This window comes from Acipenser ruthenus, chromosome 35, assembly GCF_902713425.1.
Source record: "Acipenser ruthenus chromosome 35, fAciRut3.2 maternal haplotype, whole genome shotgun sequence".
Taxonomy (NCBI): domain Eukaryota; kingdom Metazoa; phylum Chordata; class Actinopteri; order Acipenseriformes; family Acipenseridae; genus Acipenser; species Acipenser ruthenus.
Window position 1 is genome coordinate 4,237,291 of NC_081223.1, and position 22,734 is coordinate 4,260,024.

The 22,734-nt window shown below is 42.3% G+C and overlaps 3 protein-coding genes across 3 annotated transcripts; 2 read left to right on the forward strand and 1 right to left on the reverse strand.

Moving 5' to 3' along the window:
- Positions 1-2,368: 2,368 nt before the first annotated feature.
- Positions 2,369-3,861, reverse strand: LOC131705142 (reticulon-4 receptor-like 2). The gene is made up of 2 exons (XM_059007391.1): positions 3,421-3,861; positions 2,369-2,899 (listed from the first exon to the last, which is right to left on the reverse strand). Exons 1-2 carry the CDS (start codon positions 3,757-3,759, stop codon positions 2,369-2,371), a joined length of 870 nt encoding a protein of 289 aa, XP_058863374.1. The 5' UTR covers positions 3,760-3,861.
- A 10,153-nt stretch (positions 3,862-14,014) lies between these two features.
- LOC131705143 (uncharacterized) lies at positions 14,015-17,512 on the forward strand. The gene is made up of 12 exons (XM_059007392.1): positions 14,015-14,106; positions 14,189-14,247; positions 14,338-14,427; positions 14,847-14,974; positions 15,052-15,198; positions 15,314-15,394; positions 16,066-16,236; positions 16,342-16,438; positions 16,532-16,752; positions 16,825-16,975; positions 17,069-17,277; positions 17,393-17,512. The coding sequence occupies exons 1-12, from the start codon at positions 14,081-14,083 to the stop codon at positions 17,510-17,512; spliced, it is 1,500 nt and encodes a 499-aa protein (XP_058863375.1). The 5' UTR covers positions 14,015-14,080.
- Positions 17,513-17,599: 87 nt separating this feature from the next.
- Positions 17,600-20,477, forward strand: LOC131705315 (zona pellucida sperm-binding protein 2-like). The gene is made up of 9 exons (XM_059007745.1): positions 17,600-17,793; positions 18,110-18,278; positions 18,976-19,028; positions 19,103-19,230; positions 19,311-19,500; positions 19,589-19,731; positions 19,976-20,069; positions 20,158-20,265; positions 20,361-20,477. Exons 1-7 carry the CDS (start codon positions 17,780-17,782, stop codon positions 20,005-20,007), a joined length of 729 nt encoding a protein of 242 aa, XP_058863728.1. The 5' UTR covers positions 17,600-17,779; the 3' UTR covers positions 20,008-20,069; positions 20,158-20,265; positions 20,361-20,477.
- Positions 20,478-22,734: the final 2,257 nt, after the last annotated feature.

Below are 22,734 nucleotides of genomic sequence, written 5' to 3' on the forward strand. Positions count from 1 at the left end.
GAGCAGGTCTATAGGAAACTCAACACTGCAGAGCTGCACAGTGCAGGTCTATAGGAAACTCAACACTGCAGAGCTGCACAGAGCAGGTCTATAGGAAACTCAACACTGCAGAGCTGCACAGAGCAGGGTCTATAGGAAACTCAACACTGCAGAGCTACACAGAGCAGGTCTATAGGAAACTCAACACTGCAGAGCTGCACAGAGCAGGTCTATAGGAAACTCAACACTGCAGAGCTGCACAGAGCAGGTCTATAGGAAACTCAACACTGCAGAGCTGTACAGAGCAGGTTAAAAGGAAAAACAGATCAACACTGCAGAGCTGTACAGAGCGAGTCTATAGGAAAGACAACATTTCATTTTTTTATATAACTTTTTAGATTAGTTCCTTTTTAAAACAGTGCTTTCCCTGGGTCTCTCTCAAACACTTTCAATGAGACTCCCTATCGCACAGCAGTTCAATGAGACTCCCTATTACACAGCATTTTCAATAAGACTCCCTATCACACAGCAGTTTCAATAAGACTCCCTATCACACAGCAGTTTCAATGAGACTCCCTATTTCACAGCAGTTTCAATAAGACTCCCTATCACACAGCAGTTTCAATAAGACTCCCTATCACACAGCAGTTTCAATGAGACTCATCCTATTTCACAGCAGTTTCAATGAGACTCCCTTTTGCACAGCTGTTTTAATGAGACTCCCTATTGCACAGCAGTTTCAATGAGACTCCCTATCGCACAGCAGTTTCAATAAGACTCCCTATCGCACAGCAGTTTCAATAAGACTCCCTATCGCACAGCAGTTTCAATAAGACTCCCTATCGCACAGCAGTTTCAATAAGACTCCCTATTGCACAGCAGTTTCAATAAGACTCGTTATCACACAGCAGTTTTAATAAGACTCATTATCGCACAGCAGTTTCAATAAGACTCCCTATCGCACAGCAGTTTCAATAAGACTCCCTATCACACAGCAGTTTCAATGATACTCCCTATCGCACAGCAGTTTCAATGATACTCCCTATCGCACAGCAGTTTCAGTAAGACTCCCTATTACAGAGCAGTTTTAATAAGACTCCCTATCGCACAGCAGTTTCAATAAGACTCCCTATCGCACAGCAGTTTCAATAAGACTCCCTATCGCACAGCAGTTTCAATAAGACTCCCTATCGCACAGCAGTTTCAATAAGACTCCCTATTGCACAGCAGTTTCAATAAGACTCCCTATTGCACAGCAGTTTCAATAAGACTCCCTATTGCACAGCAGTTTCAATAAGACTCCCTATCACACAGCAGTTTTAATGAGACTCATTATCACACAGCAGTTTTAATAAGACTCATTATCGCACAGCAGTTTCAATAAGACTCCCTATCGCACAGCAGTTTCAATAAGACTCCCTATCGCACAGCAGTTTCAATAAGACTCCCTATCGCACAGCAGTTTCAATGATACTCCCTATCGCACAGCAGTTTCAGTAAGGCTCCCTATTACAGAGCAGTTTTAATAAGACTCCCTTTTGCACAGCTGTTTTAATGAGACTCCTATTGCACAGCAGTTTCAATGAGACTCCCTATCGCACAGCAGTTTCAATAAGACTCCCTATCACACAGCAGTTTCAATGAGACTCCCTATTGCACAGCAGTTTCAATGAGACTCCCTATCGCACAGCAGTTTCAATAAGACTCCCTATCGCACAGCAGTTTCAATAAGACTCCCTATCGCACAGCAGTTTCAATAAGACTCCCTATCGCACAGCAGTTTCAATGAGACTCCCTATCACACAGCAGTTTCAATGAGACTCCCTATTGCACAGCAGTTTCAATAAGACTCCCTATCACACAGCAGTTTCAATGAGACTCCCTATTGCACAGCAGTTTCAATAAGACTCATTATCGCACAGAAGTTTTAATAAGACTCATTATCGCACAGCAGTTTTAATAAGACTCATTATCGCACAGCAGTTTCAGAGCAGAGCTGGTCTATAGGAAACTCAACACTGCAGAGCAGTAATTGAATCGTAATATCTTTTCAATATAGACTTTAAGGGGAAATTCACAAATGCTCTTCACATGGTTTCAGGAAAAAGAAAGTGAAGGGTGAGAGAGAGGGAGAGGGTGAGAGTGAGGGAGAGAGAGAGGAGAAAGAGGGACGCGTCTGGACAAACGCCTCTGGACTTCCCCGTTTGCTTCTTTCAAACAATCCAACTTGTAACAACGAATAGTGGAGTCTTCGTTTTCATATTTCTCCCAGTAGTCTTGCTCTTTAACTTTCGTCAATGTGGACTCAGCTTCGTAACTTTTGGTTTGACTTTTATCTGGACTGATGTAACTGTTGTCTTGCTGTTGTCCTTTCTTTCCATCCAAGCCTTTAGATTTGTCCGAATTCCCCCCGCTTGCCTTGCCCGATTTGGGGAACCACCATCTCGTTCTGGTTCTGAAGGTGTAAGTGACGCGGGCTCTCGGATAGTAAGGCATCATGGGGCAGGGGAGCGAAATCGATTTCTCTCAAGAACCTCAAATCTAGACCTTTCCTCTCCTCGGGACCGGCGCAGAGGAGCTCGGAGCTGGAGATCCGGACCTGACAGAACCATTCCCAGAGAGGGCGGGCCTGGCAGGAGCAGCTCCAGGGGTTTCCGTTGAGTCTGAGGAACTGCAGGGATGAGAGATCGGAGAGGGCCGAAGCAGGGAGGTCTGTTAGGGCGTTGTTGAAGAGGAACAGGGTGGTGAGATGACCCAGGTCCCTGAAGGCTTTGCGGTTGACCTGTCGCACTCGGTTCTCGTGGAGGAGGAGCCTGTCCAGGTTGACCAGCCCTCTGAAGACATTTTCAGACAGGACTCGGATTTGGTTGCCGTGGAGGAAGAGGTGAGTGAGATTCACCAGGTCTGAGAAGAGATTGTCCTGAGAGGGGGAGAGAGAGGGAGGGGGAAGGGGAGGGACAGAGATTGATATTTGGCACATGAAAATTCAGTACTACCAAAAAGTTGTATGTTAAATTATATAATTAAAATTATTTGTGTTATAGCTCTCCTGTATGTATCTGCCTCCTGTCACCCCTTCCCACCCAGGAGCAGGGTTGAGACAGACTGTATTAGATAGGATAGAGGGGGCTCTCCAGGAGCAGGATTGAGACACACTGTATTAGATAGGATAGAGGGGGCTCTCCAGGAGCAGGGTTGAGACACACTGTATTAGATAGGATAGAGGGGGCTCTCCGGGAGCAGGGTTGGAGATGCACTGTATTAGATAGGATGGGGGGGGGGGGGGGCTCCAGGAGCAGGGTTGGAGGCGCACTGTATTAGATAGGAGGTCTCTCTCTCTCTCTCTCTCTCTCTCTCTCTCTCTCTCTCTCTCTCTCTCTCTCTCTCTCTCTCTCTCTCTCTCTCTCTCTCTCTCTCTCTCTCTCTCTCTCTCTCTCTCACCTGGATGTGTTGCAGCAGGTTGTCCTGCAGGTAAAGGAACTGCAGGCTGTAGAGTTTTTTGAAGATGTTTCCGGGCAGGGTCCCCAGCTGGCAGCGGTATATGTGCAGGCTCTGCAGCTTGTCCAGCCCCCGGAAGGAGTCAGGATGGAGGGTGCGCAGGGAGGGGTTATCCCCCAGGTCCAGCTCCTCCAGATCTCGCATGTCGCTGAAGGAATCGGGTTTGATGGAGCTGATGTTGTTGGAGTAGAGCCACAGGACCTGATGAGAGGGAGAGAGAGAGAGGTGGGGGAGAGAGAGGAAGATCATTTTCAAGCTCAATTTCAAGTTACAGTCAAACATGTATTAAGAGACCTGCACTCAAGGGACAGTCAAATAGTGTCTCTTAAAAGATGGACCCCCCCATACATTTTCTATTTGTCTCCAACATCCTACCTTCCTGTAATTATATATGTATGTTTAAAAAACTCTGTAAAAGACTACATATATGAACAAAATAAGTATGTAATTGAATTACATTTAGATTATTGTGTGGGCTTGCACGTTGTTGTTTCGGAGGACAAAAGCTTGAGTGTGTTTGTCTATCTCCAGCCTCTCCCAGCCGAGAAGGAGTCACTGCGGGGGAGATCGCAGCAGCAGCAGCAGTGGTGAGGCAGACATAGTCTTAAAAACAATTTATAAATTGGGGGAGAAAAGGGGGTTACCCATAAATGTGAAGTGTGAACAGGGCAAGACGGTACCTGTGTCTGGAAGCCGAAGGACTCTGCCCGCAGCTCTGTGATGCAGTTGTTTTGGAGGAATACTCTCTGGCTGTCATAGGGAATGCCGGCCGGCACCGCCGAGAAGTTCTGAGACTGGCAGCTGACCATCATCGGGGAGGGGTAACAGACACACAGCCTGGGGCAGGAATAGGCAGGGCTAGGGGAGCAGACTGCCAGCCAGAGCAACAGCCAGACAGACACCGAGCCTGCGTGGGGAGAGAGAGGAGAGAGTGTGAGAGAGCAGAAGGGAGGGGAGAGAGATAGACTGATAGATAAACAGAATGACAGACAAGACAGAAAGGCAGATAAACCAATATACAGACAGATTTGAAGTCATGTCTCAATGAACATTTATTCAGTTGTCTGTCATAGATCTCTCTAAGAGTGACCCCTGACCCCGATTGACCCAATGATATAATATTCTCAGCACATAACAGAACTGACTGGGCGAACAGTCACTCAGAGAGAGGCTCGGAAACTTTGGTGACATTTATAGAGGAACCCGAATACTCGGAAAAAACAGGAACGCCTTCTATAATTCAGGGAAGACAATGAATAGAGAAGAACACTGTCAATGAGTGTGTGTGTGTGTGTGTGTGTGTGTGTGTGTGTGTGTATGTCTCTCAATGTGTGTCTGTGTCTCGGTGTGTTTCTATCTCAATGTGTGTGTATATGTGTGTGTGTGTGTGTGTGTCTCAGTGTGTGTCTCTCTCAATGTGTGTGTGTGTCTCTCAATGTGTGTGTGTGTCTCAGTGTGTGTCTATCTCAATGTGTGTGTGTGTCTCTCCCAATGTGTGTGTGTGAGTGTGTGTCTCGGTGTGTTTCTCTGTGTGTGTGTGTCTCAGTGTGTGTCTCTCTCAATGTGTGTGTGTGTGTCTCTCTCTCAATGTGTGTGTCTCAGTGTGTGTCTCTATCAATGTGTGTGTGTGTCTCAGTGTGTTTCTCTCTCAGTGTGTGTGTGTGTCTCAGTGTGTTTCTCTTGCAATGTGTGTGTGCTCCAGTGTGCGTATGTGTGTCTCTCAATGTGTGTGTCTCTCTCAATGTGTGTGTGTGAAAGCCTGAACACATTTCACTCCAGATTAGCACTCTCACACAGCAGCACATCAGCAGCACGGTGGAAATGACTTCATCAGGAACAAGAAGCCGCTTTATTTATGGTGGATCTGTTGACCTACAAATCTGATTATAATATTTTATTATCTTTAACAATAATAGGGGACTCCCGAGTGGTGCATCCTGTAAAGGCACACCCTGGAGTGCAGAATGCACTGTTTCGAATCCGGGCCTATGCCACCGCCAGCTGTGGCCAGGAGCTCCTAGGAGGTACCTAGGGGATTCCTAGAGGATTTCCAAGGGGCTCCCAGGGGACAGTGCACAATTAGCAGAATGCCACCCAGGCAGGGGGGCTCAAGTCAGCTGGGTAATCACGGTCTCTCCGCACACCAGTGACTCCTGTGGGTGGCCAGACGCCCGCCTGCCTGCCTGCCTGCCTGCCTGTGAGCCGGCTGTGTTACACTGGGCTTGCAGTGTGAAAGAAAGAAACAAAAAAACAAAGAAAGAAGAAAGTGGACAGCTTGACTTGACAGTTTGAAGTACGGTGTTGTTTCAGAGGACTAAAGCTTGAGTGCGCTTGTCTGTCTCCAGCCTCTCCCAGCCGAGAAAGAGTCACTGCGGGGGTGGGGGGGGGGAGGAGGGGAGGTGTGGAGGTGGGGGTGAGGGGGGGGGGTTGTAGAAGCAGTGAGACAGGGGCTGTCTTAAAAACAATTGGGCATTCCAAATTGGGGAGAAATCACGGGGTAAAAATAATTGACGATTCCAAAAAAAAAAAAAAAATTAAACTTTGATATGCTTTGATGTTAACATTTGAGGGGGTGACTGCTTGAAAAGGCATTTGTGACGGGGGACTGCCCCGTCTTTAAGAACGTGGTTGGGACTGGCAGGGAGGGGGTTAAATTCCTCCGTGCCAGGAAAACATGTGAGAATGTGGCTGGAGCCCTAATTGAATAATCAGCAATTATTTATTAATTGGGCTCCAGCCACAGGGGATAAAAGCTAGGGGAGAGGCCCTGGCTAGGGGGAGTGTTCTAGAAGGAGAAGAAACAAGAGTGTTTTGTGTGTGCTGGGTTTCTGTTTGTTTGTTTTTGAATCCAGTGAAGGCAAAGCCCAGCCTGGAAACCTTTATTTTTGTAAGTTTTGCTTTTTTTGTTTTGTGTTTATTTTATGTTTAAAACCTTTTTGTTTGGCCCTTGTGCCGGTTTATTTTGTATTTTTGTTTATTAAAAACTTTATTTTTGAACATTTAAACTGTCTCTGAGTCTCAACCTCGGTCATTTTATTATTATTATTATTATTATTTATTTCTTAGCAGACGCCCTTATCCAGGGCGACTTACAAGATATCACATTATACGATATTTCACATTATACAGATATCACATTATTTTTACATACAATTACCCATTTATACAGTTGGGTTTTTACTGGAGCAATCTAGGTAAAGTATCTGCCCAAGGGTACAACAGCAGTGTCCCCCACTGGGGATTGAACCCACAACCCTCCGGTCAAGAGTCCAGAGCCCTAACCACTACTCCACATTTCCTGTCACAGCATCCCTCAGACAAACGGTTATAAACTTCTATCTATCTTTCAGTCTCCAGAATTCCAGGGAGTAATTTGTTGATTCATTCATTAGTTCATCCCTTTACACTTCCAAACGAGTCACTCGTTCTCGCTTTCCCTCTTGCTGTTCTTTCTCTCACTTCCTTTTCCTCCCTCCCTCTCCCTCCCACTCTCTCATTAGTTTGTTTAATTTATTTATTTACACATTCATTCACAATTTGAGTGATTCACTATTGCCCTGCAAGCTGTTTGAAAACCAGAATGATTGGTTTACATCATAGACACGCAGAGACACAGGTGCACATTCTGAAACACGCACGCAGTGACACATGCACAGAGAAATACGCACACTGACACACAGAGAGACATGAACACACATACACACAGGGAAACACACACACACTCACTGAGACATGACCACACACACACACACACAGGGTATACAACTTAATAATTAGCTTGTCAGCTTGTAACCTGCTGATGAAGCCCTATGGCATAAACTTCAGTTAAAAAAGACTATGCCAGTTTCAATAAGACTCCCTATTGCACAACAGTTTTAATGAGACTCCCTATTTCACAGCAGTTTCAATGAGACTCCTATGGCACAGCAGTTTCAATAAGACTCCCTATGGCACAGCAGTTTCAATGAGACTCCTATGGCACAGCAGTTTCAATGAGAATCCTATGACACAGCAGTTTCAATGAGACTCCTATGGCACAGCATACATTCTACTGTTTAGCAGACTCTGATATTTTATTTCTTAGCAGACACCCTTATCCAGGGTGACTTACAATTGTGATATTATTATTTACATACAATTACCCATTTATACAGTTGGGTTTTTTAATGGAGCAATCTACGTAAAGTACCTGATTGTTCAAGGGTACAGCAGCAGTGTGTGTGTCCCCACCTGGGACTGAACCCACACAAGAGCCTCCGGTCAAGAGTACAGAGCCCCCCTGACCACTACTCCACACTGCTGCTCCAGATATTGATTGAGACATCTGAAATATCTTTATAATACACAGCAGCAGATACTGATATTGATTAAGCATGTCTGAAATCTCTTTATAATACACAGCAGCAGACCCGGATATTGATTGACATCTGAAATCTCTTTATAATACGCAGCAGCAGATACTGATATTGATTAAGCATGTTTGAAATCTCTTTATAATACACAGCAGCAGATACTGATCTTGATTGAGCATGTCTGAAATCTCTTTATAATACACAGCAGCAGATACTGATATTGATTGAGCATGTCTGAAATCTCTTTATAATACACAGCAGCAGACCCTGATATTGATTGAGCATGTCTGAAATCTCTTTATAATACACAGCAGCAGACCCGGATATTGATTGACATCTGAAATCTCTTTATAATACGCAGCAGCAGATACTGATATTGATTGAGCATGTCTGAAATCTCTTTATAATACACAGCAGCAGATACTGATATGGATTGAGCATGTCTGAAATCTCTTTATAATACGCAGCATCAGATACTGATATTGATTGAGCATTTCTGAAATCTCTTTATAATACACAGCAGCAGACCCTGATATTGATTGAGCATGTCTGAAATCTCTTTATAATACACAGCAGCAGACCCTGATATTGATTGAGCATGTCGGAAATCTCTTTATAATACACAGCAGCAGCAGACACTGATATGGATTGAGCATGTCTGACATTTCTATCAAACGGAAAACGACTAAAAATAAGGAATACTAAAAGGACCATGTTCGCAAACTACAAAGAAATACATACATAGACTAACACCGTATATTTAATAATATAATATGATTGTGTTGAATATCTATGTGAATGATCAAATATATAACATTTCAAAGTACATAAATGAATATTTGAAAAGAGATGAAAAAAAATAAACAAACGAAGCTCTATCTGCTCATTTATGTTATTAGTTGCTCCTCACTGCGTGTTAAACTTAACAAAGACTTAAAATAAATGACAATAAATAAATCAAACACGTCATTGTCAATGTAAATCCATACTTCTATAAGATTCAGTATTTATTTTAACTACCTTTGACATTTCGAGTACGGGAACCGCTTCGTAAATTCGACCGAGTCCCCATTTCTACTCTGTGCCGGGTGTATTCGTGTGCGGCGCTGCTGCTGCTATCTCTCCGCTGGAGTCTGGTGCTCTCTTTCGGCTCGACTGCGCCTATTATAGAGGGCAACTGCCTACGAAGCACTTGGGGGGCTTGCGACTGGGAAACCCACACGGGCAAGCCGGGGCATTGTGCGCTAAAGGCGGGGGACAAAACCCCGGCACTGTGCCCGCTGACGGAGCTCAGAAGCGAGGAGGGAGTGGGGAGGAGACTCCGAGGAGGTCTATAAAAAGATCAATTTCTCCGCTAAATATCAAAAGAAAAGAGGAAGGGATGAATGAAGAAAGGATGAAAAGAAGACGTCTGCGTCAATTTTTAAAAGTTATTCCAAAGTAATACGGATCTTTTTTTTTTTTTTACTTTGAAGGTTCTGCGCTCTAAGACACGGCTCACACCGCCGTTCACTCGCAGACTGACAGGCGCTCCGATACGGCAGGAAAGTTATAGGGGAGCCGCTGCAGGATTGAGGCTCTCTTTAGGACCATGGGTTAACAACTCCTGCACTAGATGGATGGACAGACAGACAGCTAGCAAGTACTTTACCTCCTAGATTGTTCCAGTAAAAACCCAACTGTGTAAAAGGGTGGCAGAATTTGTATACATTTGTGATTCTTGAAATGTGTATTATTATTATTATTATTATTATTTTATGTAGGCTGTGTGTGACAACTGTAAAATAAATATTAGGCTACTAATGTAAAAAATAATGTGATATCGTCATCTCAACACTTAATGTGTCATGAGTATATATTGTTATTTTCCTTGTATAACACTGTACAACTGCTGCCTCTGTGTGTGTGTGTGTGTCTGTGTGTGTGTGTGTGTGTGTGTGTGTGTGTGTGTGTGTGTGTGTGTGTGTGTGTGTTTTACTGGTAATAGACAGGACTGTTTCTCGCCTTTTGGGGGCCCTAAGCAGGATTTGGTTTGAACCCCCCCCCCAAAAAAAAAAACAGTTGAACAAACCTCTTGCAGATCCTGTTCATGTTACAAAGGTAAAAGTTATCATCTTACAAAGCCTGGAGACTGTTCGTGTAAACTGCAAAGCAATATTAAGTCTCTTGGATGATGATGTTAATGTTAAAATTTGATGACCCATATTATTTCAAAGATCAAAACTAATTGTCTCCCAGTAAAACCACAGCAACCTACAATGACCATATTGACACTGTCAGAAATATGTGATTTTAAAAGGACAAGAATATAACATCACTATTAATAAGTAGATGGGTTCATACCTTTATTGACTTGCATTTGGTTCACTGCTACTTAAGTTGCCTTACACTGCTGGGACTGGTAACTGCTGCTGACCGGTAAGACTGGTGCTGATACTGCTGGGACTGGTGCTGACACTGTGACTCCTGCTTTGAAAGAGTTTAGCACACAGTTTCTCACTCAACTTTAATATTCTTTTGTCTGTATAAATCGACGATAGGAAGTAGTACAGTACTTCAGGCGGGAGAAACCGGTCGCAGAGGTCCCGGTGCTGCCTAGCGCACAGGCCGGGTCGCTATAGATGCAAATACACAGCCCGAGATTATAGTAATGTGAAGAAATAAAAAATAACATTTTATATATATATATATATATATATATATATATATATATATATATATATATATATATATATATAAATTTTACACTCTTAAAAAAGAAAGTGGGTACATTTTTTATTATTATTTTGGTCTTCACAATTAAGAATTGAGTCGATTTTTACCGAGGGCCTCGGCTGCCTCAATGTGTACACTGTGACTACGCGCCTGGGCACAGCCAGCATGCAAGCAAGCTACAGCAATAAAAACGGAGCTAAATCAAATAATACAATACCTTTCTCATGTTGTTTTTCTTCCTCAGTTTTTTTCTTTTTACGCTTCTTCGCGCCAGATTGGTACATTCTTGATCTTTTTTCAGTCACAATTTGTTCGCAATCCTCAAAGAAGCCACCGGAGGCAGATATCACCGTGTAACAATTTTTTTTTTTTTTTTTTGGTTCCTGGGTAGTAAGTGTTATTTTCTAATTGCTTATGCCTCAAAAGTATAGAAAATGGCTGTTATTCCCCACAAACTATGCTTTTGTGACCAGGACAGTGATATTTTGAAATTTACCTATTTTCCAGAACATTCCAGATAGATTCAGTGCTGAGTAAACTTGGAGTAACTTCTAGAACTTTCTAGAACTTTCCAGTAATATAAATAGTAGTATAAATACAGGGGCCTTAAGCCCACCAGTTCAGTTTAGTTCCAGCTGCCTAAGTGGATACATATCTGCATTTTTCTGAGATGGCATCAAGAGGCTGCAAGCATCCGGCAGACGCATTTTGCTATGTCTGCGGCAAATTTATCAAGACAAGAGTGAAAAAGTACTCCGTGGAAGCATCTGCTAAGATGTGTGAGGCCTACAAGGCATATTTTGGCATGCCTGTCGGGGATCAAGACAAACCCTGGGCACCTCATTTCACCTGCGAGCACTGCAAAAAAAACTCTGGAAGGTAAGATGGACAATTATTGCTCGGAATTTTATGTTATAAAATTTGTTAAAATTTTTAAAATTGTAAAAGTTTGTAATTTTAAAATGTTTTACAATTTTCAATGTTATTGAATAAATATATCATATATGAAAAATGTTGCGAGAATCTCTTACACATTAGTCAAGGGTGAAATAAATGTATTTTTGTAGGATGGTACAGAGGGGAAAAGAGAGCCATGAAGTTCGCTATCCCAAGAATTTGGCGGGAACCCACTGACCACTCAAGCAACTGCTACTTCTGCATGATGGACCCTTCCAAATGTCGGACTGGCAAGAATGCACCTGCTATCACGTATCCGGACCTTCCTTCATCCATCGCCCCGGTGCCACACTGCCATGAGCTCCCCGTACCCACTCCTCCGGAGAGAGAGAGCAGCCGTCTTTAGAAGTAAAGAGAAGGGTCTTTCAGGTACCTTCAAGACTTCTTCCCTAAGCTGTCTGAGGCAAAGTTCAAAGCCGGTGTCTTCGTCGTACCACAGATAAAGAAGATCCTGGAGTGCATTGAATTCCCCAAGAAGCTCATTAGTAAGGAGAAATCGGCTTGGAATAGCTTTGTCGCAGTGGTTCGGGGCTTCCTGGGCAATCACAAGGCCGAAAACTATGTGGAGCTGGTTGAGACTCTGGTGAAGAACTACGGCACAATGGGCTGAAGGATGTCCCTCAAAGTCCATATCCTTGATGCTCATCTTGATAAATTCAAGGAGAACATGGGAGCGTACTCGGAGGAGCAAGGTGAGCGCTTCCACCAGGATATAATGGACTTTGAACGCCGCTACCAAGGACAGTATAACGAGAATATGATGGGAGACTACATTTGGGGGCTGATTCGTGAAAGTGATTTACAGTATAATCTTAAATCTCGAAAAACTACTCACTTCTAAATCTTTTGTAGTCATTTTTGTATTACTTTAGTATAAATACATGTTAATTTGGATTCATATGTTGTTTTATTCTGACTTTATGTGAATCAAAAGACACAAATTCGTCCGTTTTCTCATTGGAAAAAGGTAAATTTCAAAATATCACTGTCCTGGTAACAAAAGCAAAGTTTGTGGGGAATAGTAGCCATTTTCTATACTTTTGAGGCATAAGCAATTAGGAAATAAGACCTACTACCCAGGAACAAAAATTGTGTTACATAGTGATATCAAGACGACGGAACAAGCCTGCTTGCTGCTACAAAAGCGGCACTATACTGAACTTTACCGATGCGTTAGGAATAGACACCATTCATTTATTCATGCTTTTACATATCAACTAATTGCATTCCGCATTTACAGAACATACATGATTATCGTGAACATTTGATAAAATCAAACAATCAAAAAATTCCACTGACTCACACTGCTTTCACTTTTTACCATTTACTTCTTAGCCCTTAGCTTGCGTCTCAATGCGTGATGATGTTGGTTTTGTTGACTCAGTTGCCATGGGAACGTTTAAAACTCCGCGACAAACTTTACTCAAATGCACAGCTGTACAGAACACACCCCCTCAGGCATGTGCTGTCTATTCACGGGAACACACCACTGAACCAGTTAGTTCAGATGATCGCTGGATACACAAGAAACAATCTGACAATTTCACAAATAAACCCGTTTGTGTTCAAACCTATGAGAGGTGGAATGTAACAAAAATGTGAACTGCAAAAGCCGGAGCGTCAAACATCAACGACAAAGTTCAACATTTGAATTGAAATAACAGCTGTCAAATAGACAAAACTCAACATTCGAAGATAATATGCCAAATTGAAAATGCTCAACACACTAATTGAATTAATTATACATAAAATAATGAATGTAATTAAGCTCAATAATTGAAATGTGAACTTCAAATCTTAAATAAATTGATTACAATTCAAATTTCCAACACGCCATCCGATTTGTGTTGATTCTGTTCTAAATCAATACTGCGCGTTGTATTTCAGGTTAAGCGTTGTGCTTTCCATTTGCCACTTGGTCATTCTATTCCCCGAGACTGCCCCTGTCATGGCAAATCTGACATGCTAAAGAGATGCTTTGCACTGTTTCTTCAATCAAGTGGCCTCAAATAAATTGTCTACTTTAATATATGCTTAGCCTACCTATCAGTCTGGGGAAATTGTAAAAATGGGTAGCTGTCATTCTCGTCCCCTCAAACTGGCGCAGGCAACACACCTGCCTGGATTCCTGCATGATATAAATGTGTTTCTTCATTTGCGCGGCCTGCTTTTTATTATTCATTGGGGTTTGTTTACTACATGCCTCCATAGCTGAGCCTTTAATCAGACAGTCCTTGTCGGTGACAGTCCAGTTTGTTCCGCACGTACTTCTGCCAAACTTAAATTCAAAGTACAATCTTCTAAATGGGTTATTATTATTATTATTATTATTATTATTATTATTATTATTATTATTATTATTATTTATTTTAATTAACGTACTGATTGAAAATTAGAGGACTAATATGAAAGAGGTGCGCGCATCAATTGCAGCTAATTAGCTCCCATTAGCACCTGAACCTCTTTATAAACCCATTGGGCTCTAAGGAACACCAAACTCAACTACTGGCGGGTTTGTTTTTATTATTGTTTCTTTATAACGGTGAAAGAAGTTCACGGTTGGGGCTGCCTTGGATTTAATGATGCCGTGTTGTCTTAGATTTGGGTAATTGTTGATCTTTTCTCTACTTTTAGAAACGTTCATTTTATTGTGTGTTTCTCACTTGCGTGTTTTTTTTCCAAAGCAGAATAACATTGCTGTTAGCAGTGTTAGTCACTGAAGTTTGGACGCAGAACCCCCCTCTAGGTACGATAACGGTCGCTTCTGCAGAGCTGTTCTTTCAGCTTCCTGTTTATTTGCCGGTTGTGTGTTTTCAAGTATCGTTGTCTTCTGCAGGCTCGGTGAGGACAGAATGTCAAGGGAGTGTTATGATGATGATGTTGGATAAGTCTTTTGTTGGAAAGTATTTTCGTATCAATGTGATTGGTGAGTGATCATTTTTCTTGAATAGAAAGCTTTTGATGTATAAAGCCTGTTGACTCGTAATGTAATAACCTGAATTAAGTATAGAGCACTCCCGCGCTGTATGGCATCAACCAGGCTTCGTTTTTTTTTTTTTTTCAAATACAGGGTATGAAACTCTTGCGTTGCTGATCACACTAAATAGACCTGTGCTGCTACAACCTTGGTCAGATTTGTTGACCTCAAGTGCGCAGAATTAGAAATTATTTACTCTAAACCTATTGTTCCGAATGGGCGTATAATTCTAGAAATATAAATAGTTTTTTAAAAAATTGCGAAAAGTAGATGGGACGTGGCGGTGGGGGTGTTCACTTTGTTATATCTCTACATTGCTTGATCACGTGTACAGTTTCTTAAAAGGCCATCTGAATTTCTTTCTATAGACAATAAGGGGGTGCTTGTCTCCCTCTCTCCAAGACTGGCTGCACAGTGTGGATATAGCTTAACTGTTGACTTCTTGGGAAATGCCAAGTTCCTTGCTTCTGTGCTGAGCTGCTTTGCTCGGAACACAGTGAGTCGTCATTTTATTTCTTGTAAACTTGTTTCTAATGGTGACATGCTGGGACTAACTTTAGCCTTTGTTTCCAGAATGATGAGACCTACAAGCTGACAGTACAAATCAGTGTCTTCTCAAACAGTGCTATGACTTCAGCTTCCTCCTATGTTCAGAGCATGACATGCCGCTATTCTTCATGGGTGGAGAGGGAGATTTTGTGTGAAAGAAACTACATGGAGGTAAAGGCTGTCAGGATGTGATAATGCTGTTTCAGTATAACTTGTTGGGTTGTGTGGGTATCTTAATTGTCCTTACAGAAGTGCTTCACTCATGACTAATTTCAATATTCTTTAGGTTTCTGTGAGAAGAGGTGTGCCACTTATTGAGCCAAACTTTGTTCAAGATGATCCTGATTGGTCCCTTGCATACCCTGAGGTAGAATCATGTGACTTTGCATTTGCTTCATTCACATCCCCTTGGTCTTGCCTAATTGAGGTCTACTCTACTGTCTCATCTAGAGGAAGCAAAATCTAACGGCCCCCTTAACTTTAACCTGTCTCCCAAGAGGGTGGTCATATTGGAACTGTGTAACATTTAAGGCATTGGCTTTGTATAAATATATTCTGTGATTTGTTTTGGTAAAACCATGATTGTGGTGAAGTTAACACTTTCTTGTCAGTGTGTAAGCCTTGTATTTCAACCACTTAGGTAGTGGCTTCATATGTGCAGGGTTATAAACCCTTCATGATAAATGTGTCCTGATAAGCCTTTTTGAAGTCTGCTGTATAGGAGCAATTTCAAGTATTATCCTAAAGTATTGGTACACTGATATTAAGGTCCAGTACAAATGAGTGGCTACAAACTCTGCCTGTATCCGATCCAGACCACATGCTTTCACGTAGGCTCTTTCGTACGCAGTTGTATTTGAGGATTCTCTGTTCCATTAGACGTTTGATCATATAACGGTTTCAGTGATACCTTGTTAATTTCACCCTTCAGTTTTAGTTCATGTTTTATTAAACAAGCCATCTGCTGTGACAAATCCTTTAGACTGGGGATGCTTTGTGTTCAAACTCCCTATTCTAATGGGGTTTTCTCTTTGCTAGGCAACTGCTGCTGACAACAGCATCTGGAAAATTGTGTTCCATCTCCCAGCAAATAGAAAGATAACCATGACTGTTGCTCGGGCCATGACAAATGGCTATGGCATAAACACTACACCAACTCGAATTCTGGTTAGAGCTGCATACAACTCCACAGAAAGCCAGCCTCAGGTGGTAAGTAGTCTAGGCTTCTTTGTTCTCTAGTACAGTATATCCAGACTATGAAGGTAGATTTAGTCTTGCTTTTGTTTTAGTAAAATTCCCCCTCCCCTCTAACAGATCCAAACTGTACCAATGGCTGTGCTAAGGTCAACCACCTTTTATAAGCAAAGATGGATGGTCATGATGGTGGACACTGCAGTTACATGTCCTACTGGTGAGTAAGCTTATGGAGGGTAACGGTGCTCAAGAACTGTTCTACGTTCAAGTGAATTTTCTATACCAAGTCTATGGTGTTCCTTTCTGTCAGATGGCACAGCCTTCACAGAACAGATGATTACATGGAATGTTCCCCGTGTTCTACCTCCTCTTGTTCCAACACTACAAATTACTACCCTTGATGTTCAAATGGGAGTTGATGGTCGCAAGCTTGACCCTGCAACAATCCATAATAGAGATTATAAACTGGATGTCGGTCCCCAGCTAATCACTGTAAAAATTCCTGTGGGAGCTGATGGTGGATATTACAAGGTATGTAGATGTTCAACATCTTCTAAATCCTTATTTTAAAGCTTGCTTCCTAAGATGCTTCTGTGCTTTCAGAGCCATGTATTGGACAACACCTATGTGATCTCTTACTCTATTGAACCAATACTGGAGCATACCTGGCAAGATGGGCCTGAGAAGACCAAGTACACAGTACTTCATCCAATAACCACTCCTTTCATGCCTCGGCCACCAGTTGTCACAAACAGTATGTAAAACTTGTCCACATGCAGTAAATCAAAGGGATTTGTTGCAGTGCTCCACTTCATATCCTTCATTTAACTGCATGCTTTAATTTCAGACACTGTTCCTAAAGCCAGAGAGTTCAATGTGACCCTGGGGACATTCCTGCCTGATGTGGAGCTGGTCAAAATTATAGTTGGACCAGAGATGTCAACTGTGCCAGAAGCCAACCTAAAAGGTTATAATGTCCAGGAGCATGTCTTTCCCAATGGATCCAAGACCTACACTCTCCAGGTGCCATTTGAGGACCCCAATGTGAAGCAAAAGGTAACATCCCACCTGTTCAACCATCCAATTGCCCTTTGAAAACATTTTCTTCCTGTGGATGTGTTGCTTGCTGTCTGACTTTGGGTTTAATCCTACAAACCCTTGCTCTTTTCAGGTAACTCCTCCAGACACCAGAACCTACATTCTGCCCCTGACCTACTTGCTGAATATAGTGCCAGAGAATACACCCTTTACTCATCCTGCTGTAGTTGAAGCCATTCTCAGACATCAGTAAGTGCCTGACTATTTGTGGTCTACAACTACCCTTTTCTGACAATCCAGTCCATTGCCCTGACAACTGCTCTTCCTCTTGCAGTTCTACCTACAGTAACTGGCTACTGTGATGGTGCTGCATTCTATACCATGGTAACATATGGCAACATGGGTCGCAACTGGGTTCCTTTTGTGGGCTCAAGAGAACTTGGTGGAAGTCTGCTTGCCCTGTACAAGTATAATGCCAACACTACCAATTTCTGGATGACTGTGCCATACAATTCAGTTGATGCCACATATGAAGTAAGTGATGGAACTTTAATGTGTTTTTAGTTGTCTTGGGTTCAACACATTACTGACCTGATGTATTGTCTCTGTAGGTGATCAGTTCTTTAGGCATCAGAAGCAGGCTTGACTTTACCTTGAAGGATGTTGGCACCATGGTTGTGGTGGCTGACTTTTCTCTGTCCTGCAGTTTCCCTACAAAGATGATTGGTAACTCTCCTGCAGACCAAGCATTTTTTAGAATAGCTGCTTTTGAGATTGGCCAAAGGTTGCATGGAGTGGTATTGAAGCTATAATCTGTTTCCTTAACCTGGATCCAAATGCTGTGTTTCAGATTGCTTCGCCAATGGAACTTGGCAGCTCTCGCTGTGAAAGTGGAATCTTTCCCCAGCTTGTCTCCAAGTCAACTAACTCTAAGGGATCCGAGTTGCCGGCCTCTTCAGTCTGATGCTATCAATGCGGTTTTCTACTTCAATGTCAACTCCTGTGGAACAACTAGAAGGGTTAGTATTGACACATTTTTAAAACCATATTTTGAGGAGGTTCAACATATTGACAAGTTGGACACAACACCCCTGGATCAATCTGGGGAGCCATGGTGACCTGGTGTTTCCATCAGCTGAATTACTTGCATGAATTGTGTACATCTGAAGGATGCCACCTTTGTATTGAACTGCTTGTCCAGTTGAGAAAGGTGTTGACACATGACTCTTGGTTATGGCATTGCATGTGCTGCCTATAGACCTTTTTGGGTCAATGGCAGTGAACTGGAAGGAGCGTACTAACTGGGGAAGATCCCATGGTTGGTACGTAGGATGGGACTAAACTAGTACACGAGTTAATAATTGCAGCTCAAGAGTCGCCAGCTGTGTATTCAAATGTATTTGCAACAAATCCAAAATAACTGCTGTTGCCCTCCTAGAGGTTACTAAAACAATACCAAATTAGTCTAGCAGTTTCTGTAGACAGACTTGTGGTATCATACTAACTGTAACAAACATGAGGTCCCAATAAAGTGTTCAATTATGAAATTGCAATATTCATAATCGATGCTTTTTATTTTTAAATTGTGAAATTGGTACAAAGTTAGTACACAGCTGGGGATGATCCTGAGTACCATATTGGCTAGTCTGCAACTTGGTATGCAGCTCCATACTAAATCTACAAGTTCATTGCAACCTGAGCCTTTTGTGATTCCAGTTTGACAACAACCTCCTGACTTATGAGAATGAAGTGCTGTTCACATCTTACCGGTAAGGATTGCAATCAAATTGAGAATCCTTGTGGCTGAGCCTGAAACTCTCTTAACCCCATCTCCTCTTTCCAGGTTGAGAGTTGCCTGTCACTATCTGGTCAATGACACCAAGGTAGTACAGTTCTTGTACCAGAATAATCCTGCACCTGTAGTCCAGCCTGGCTTGGGGGACCTTGCAGTCATCATGCGGCTTGCATTGGGTATGACTGGGCAATTGAAATAATATAGATGCTCTAGTAGCGTGTTTCCACCTATAAAATTCTCCCTTGCATCTCTGCAGATTCAACCTACAATGACTTCTATGGCGCTCGGGATTACCCTGTTGTGAAGTACTTGCGAAGACCCTTGTATTTTGAGGTAGAGCTCCTGTACAGCAGGGATCCACAGGCTGAATTGTTTTTGGAGAACTGCTGGGCAACCTATTCTGCTGACAGGAATAGCTCTCCAAAGTGGGATGTCGTTGTGGACAGGTAAGATGCTTGAATATGATATTGCTGCTACAAAACCTAGGAATTGGAGTTGTGGCTGATGTGCTCCTGACCTACTTTCTCTTTCTAGCTGTGAGAACTCTGCAGATGAGTACTTGACCATCTTTCACCCAGTCTCCAGCAATGCAAGAGTGCTGTTCCCTTCCCATCTGAAGAGGTTTGAAGTGAAAATGTTTTCCTTCCACAAGTGGCCGGGATGCACTGAAAGGACAGGTAAAGTGGAGTGTTGGGATGGGGGTCTTGTACCACAATGCATGGTTTGGATTGCTTTGCAAGCAGCAAATGGTCGCTGTTCTCAAATCTTTAGTGAGTTGGAATGAAAACATGTAACTGCACTTTTGCAAGAAACACTTATGATGCAATATATTTGTTTTTCAATTCAGTAATCCTCATTGGATGATGGTACTGCCTGATCTATTGATGCTAGATTTGCTTGACAAGGTGTGCTGTCTTTAAGATTTACTTCCACTGCAGTGTTGTGATATGTGATTCAAACCGGCCATCAGACAGCCTCTGTAGCAGACGGTGCATTCCAGGGATACAGAGGCTTGGTAAGAGCTCTGTTTTGAGAGGGGGGGGGGGACATTTTGCATGCATTTTTGTCCATTTGTTTTGATGGACTCCTAATTCCTCCTGTAGGTCACAGTGTTGAAGGGATGGGTGGTGGTGGTGCAGTAAAGGTGTTTGTGTCTTCTGGCCCAATTGAGCTGAAGAGAGATGGGTCCCTTCACTTTATGCCTAGAAGTGGTAATATGCATGATGTGAACACAATTGCAGTTCAAGTAAAATTTATATAACTATCTCCTTTTTATTCCTCTAACTATTTCTTTCTTCTCTTGCAGCCCAATTCAATGTGTGGTCCCTTCTGGGAGCTGCAATGGGTGTGTGTTCAGTGGTTATCTTCGTAGCTGGAGTTGTATCTTTCTGGAAACTGCCAAAAATTGTGTATTGATAAATAAAAATCTTACTTGTAAAAGCTTATTTTTTTGTGCTTTACTAATTCTACACGTGATGTCAGAATGGCCATGTCAGTGGGATTTTCTCATCCTTGCTGTATTTAATGCTTTGATTTGCCCTGATCAGGCCATTCTCAATATGGTGTGTTACTCAAGGACCCTTCACTAATTCACTGTGTGAACCCGGGGGCAAAGACTTTCCTCCATTGAGCTGTAACCCTATTTTTATATTGAACAGTAACAGGGCAATTACTATACCTTAAGTTATTTAGCATGATAAAATTAAGGAAGAAACCCCCCCCTTCCCCCTCATTTGTCCCTTTTATTAAATATGTATTGGGTAACAATTTTCATATAGAAATTCTATTTCAGTATACAATTTATATATTGTCATGAACCAGGCTTCAACAACAAACAAACTAGAGCCCGGCTTCACTATTTTAAGAATATATGTTTAACTGTTAATTATTTTGAAGCCTCATGTGTAGAAATAGTAATGGAGGAGGGGGGGTTCATTTGAAAACAAAAGCTGGTGTAAAGTTAAAAGCTGTCCACTAAAGCCAGGCTTGTCCACTTTCCCTTATGTTGGGCACTTCTCCCTGACAGATTCTCTTGTATCTTTTAAATTTACATTGTGGTGGCTTCATAAATGATTTTCCCACTTGTTAGTTTTTGTAGGCTAGGTATCCTCTACATTACGACTCACCATACAGTCACTGTGCTTCACATCACTTCCAGCTCTTAACTTCTAGAATAATTCCAGGTGTGTAAACTTCCCAATTTTCAGAATAGTCAGCTTTTATTAACTTACATCCAATAATAAAACTAGTGGAAAATCCTTCCAAAACAGCAATATGTTCCATACCAGGAACTCCTTTCAAAAGTAGAAACTAATTGTCTTCAGTTGAACTGTATTTGTTGCTGCTCCTCCTCACTGTGTCATCTGTGTTCTTTATTGTTTATTTTCTACACTGAATTCTATAGTTCATTAGCTATAAAGAAAACTACCACTTGAGGGTGCAGTGCATAGAAAAGGAGCACATACCAATCCATAAACCATAATAATTATACATACCTAAATAAACTAAAATAAGAATACATTCCTGTGATGAGATAAAGCGATCCCGTGCTGTAAGCCATCCTCCCAGCCGCCAGCGGCCTGTGAGCCAGCCTAGAAGGCCCCAACAGAGATGGTGTGACGTGGCAGTTCTACCTTTGGGGCGGAAGTCCCGAAAGGACGGTCACCATCTTTGTTGAGGGCAACAACACGGAATGTCCTGCAAAGTCCCAGAATTGGGAGGAGATTAAAATGCCAATTGCTGATTGGTGTTCCGCGGCACATAAAAGGGGGCCGTGTTGTAGCAGTCGAGGGTTGTATCTGAAAGCACAAAGGAGTGTGGAAGAGGTACTGAGGGATAAAACCAAACAAATGCTCACTGTGACTTTTTTGACAGACATAAACAAACTAATTCAAAAGAGAGACAGCCAACCAGGAGGGTGGACACCAGAAAGGCAAGGACAGCCAACCAGAGTCTGGATAATTTTACTTTGTTGTTTGTTTGTTTTGTCTCTCCACATTTCAGTTAGCGTTTCTCTTTTGTTTGGACATTTTCTTTTGTTTGTTGTCCTGATTACCACGGTTTGCAGACACAAATAAAGGAAAAGAAAACAACTTGTGTCATATCATACCATTGTCTGGGCTTGATTATTTTTACACCTCCACCCAACTCAGCTATCTGTGACAATTCCTTTTTTTAATAATCAAAATTCCAGTTCAGCTCCTACATACGTTTTTGCAAAAGCAATTATTTTTGCTAACATTTCGGGTTCTAAAATCACTATTTCCAGCAGTGCAGTTCCTTCCTGTCTGTATTGGTCATACTTTAGGGCCCATGGGAAGCCTGTGGCAGGCATGCATTCTGGTTACCATGTGACTCCTTGTTCATTGGGACAATTCAGGCTTTTCCAATTGCAATGCATTCTGGTACATTCTACACCTCTTGGTCACTGTTCACAGCAGGACTACACTTCCCACAATCTTTTGGCGTGTAAGTTGAAGAGCCTAAACTATCCCAGTGTGTTCTAGTGTGCATGAAGTCATATGGTAACCCTGCCCGTGAAGGCCTGTTTCAGAGTCCTGCCCCATGCAGTCTCCCTTATTTTGAAAGCTCAGTGCTGACAGGTGTACATATTATAAAACACACACATGCAAAGAACAGAATTCTAAAAACAAACTTTATTATACAGTTCTGTGGGTGAT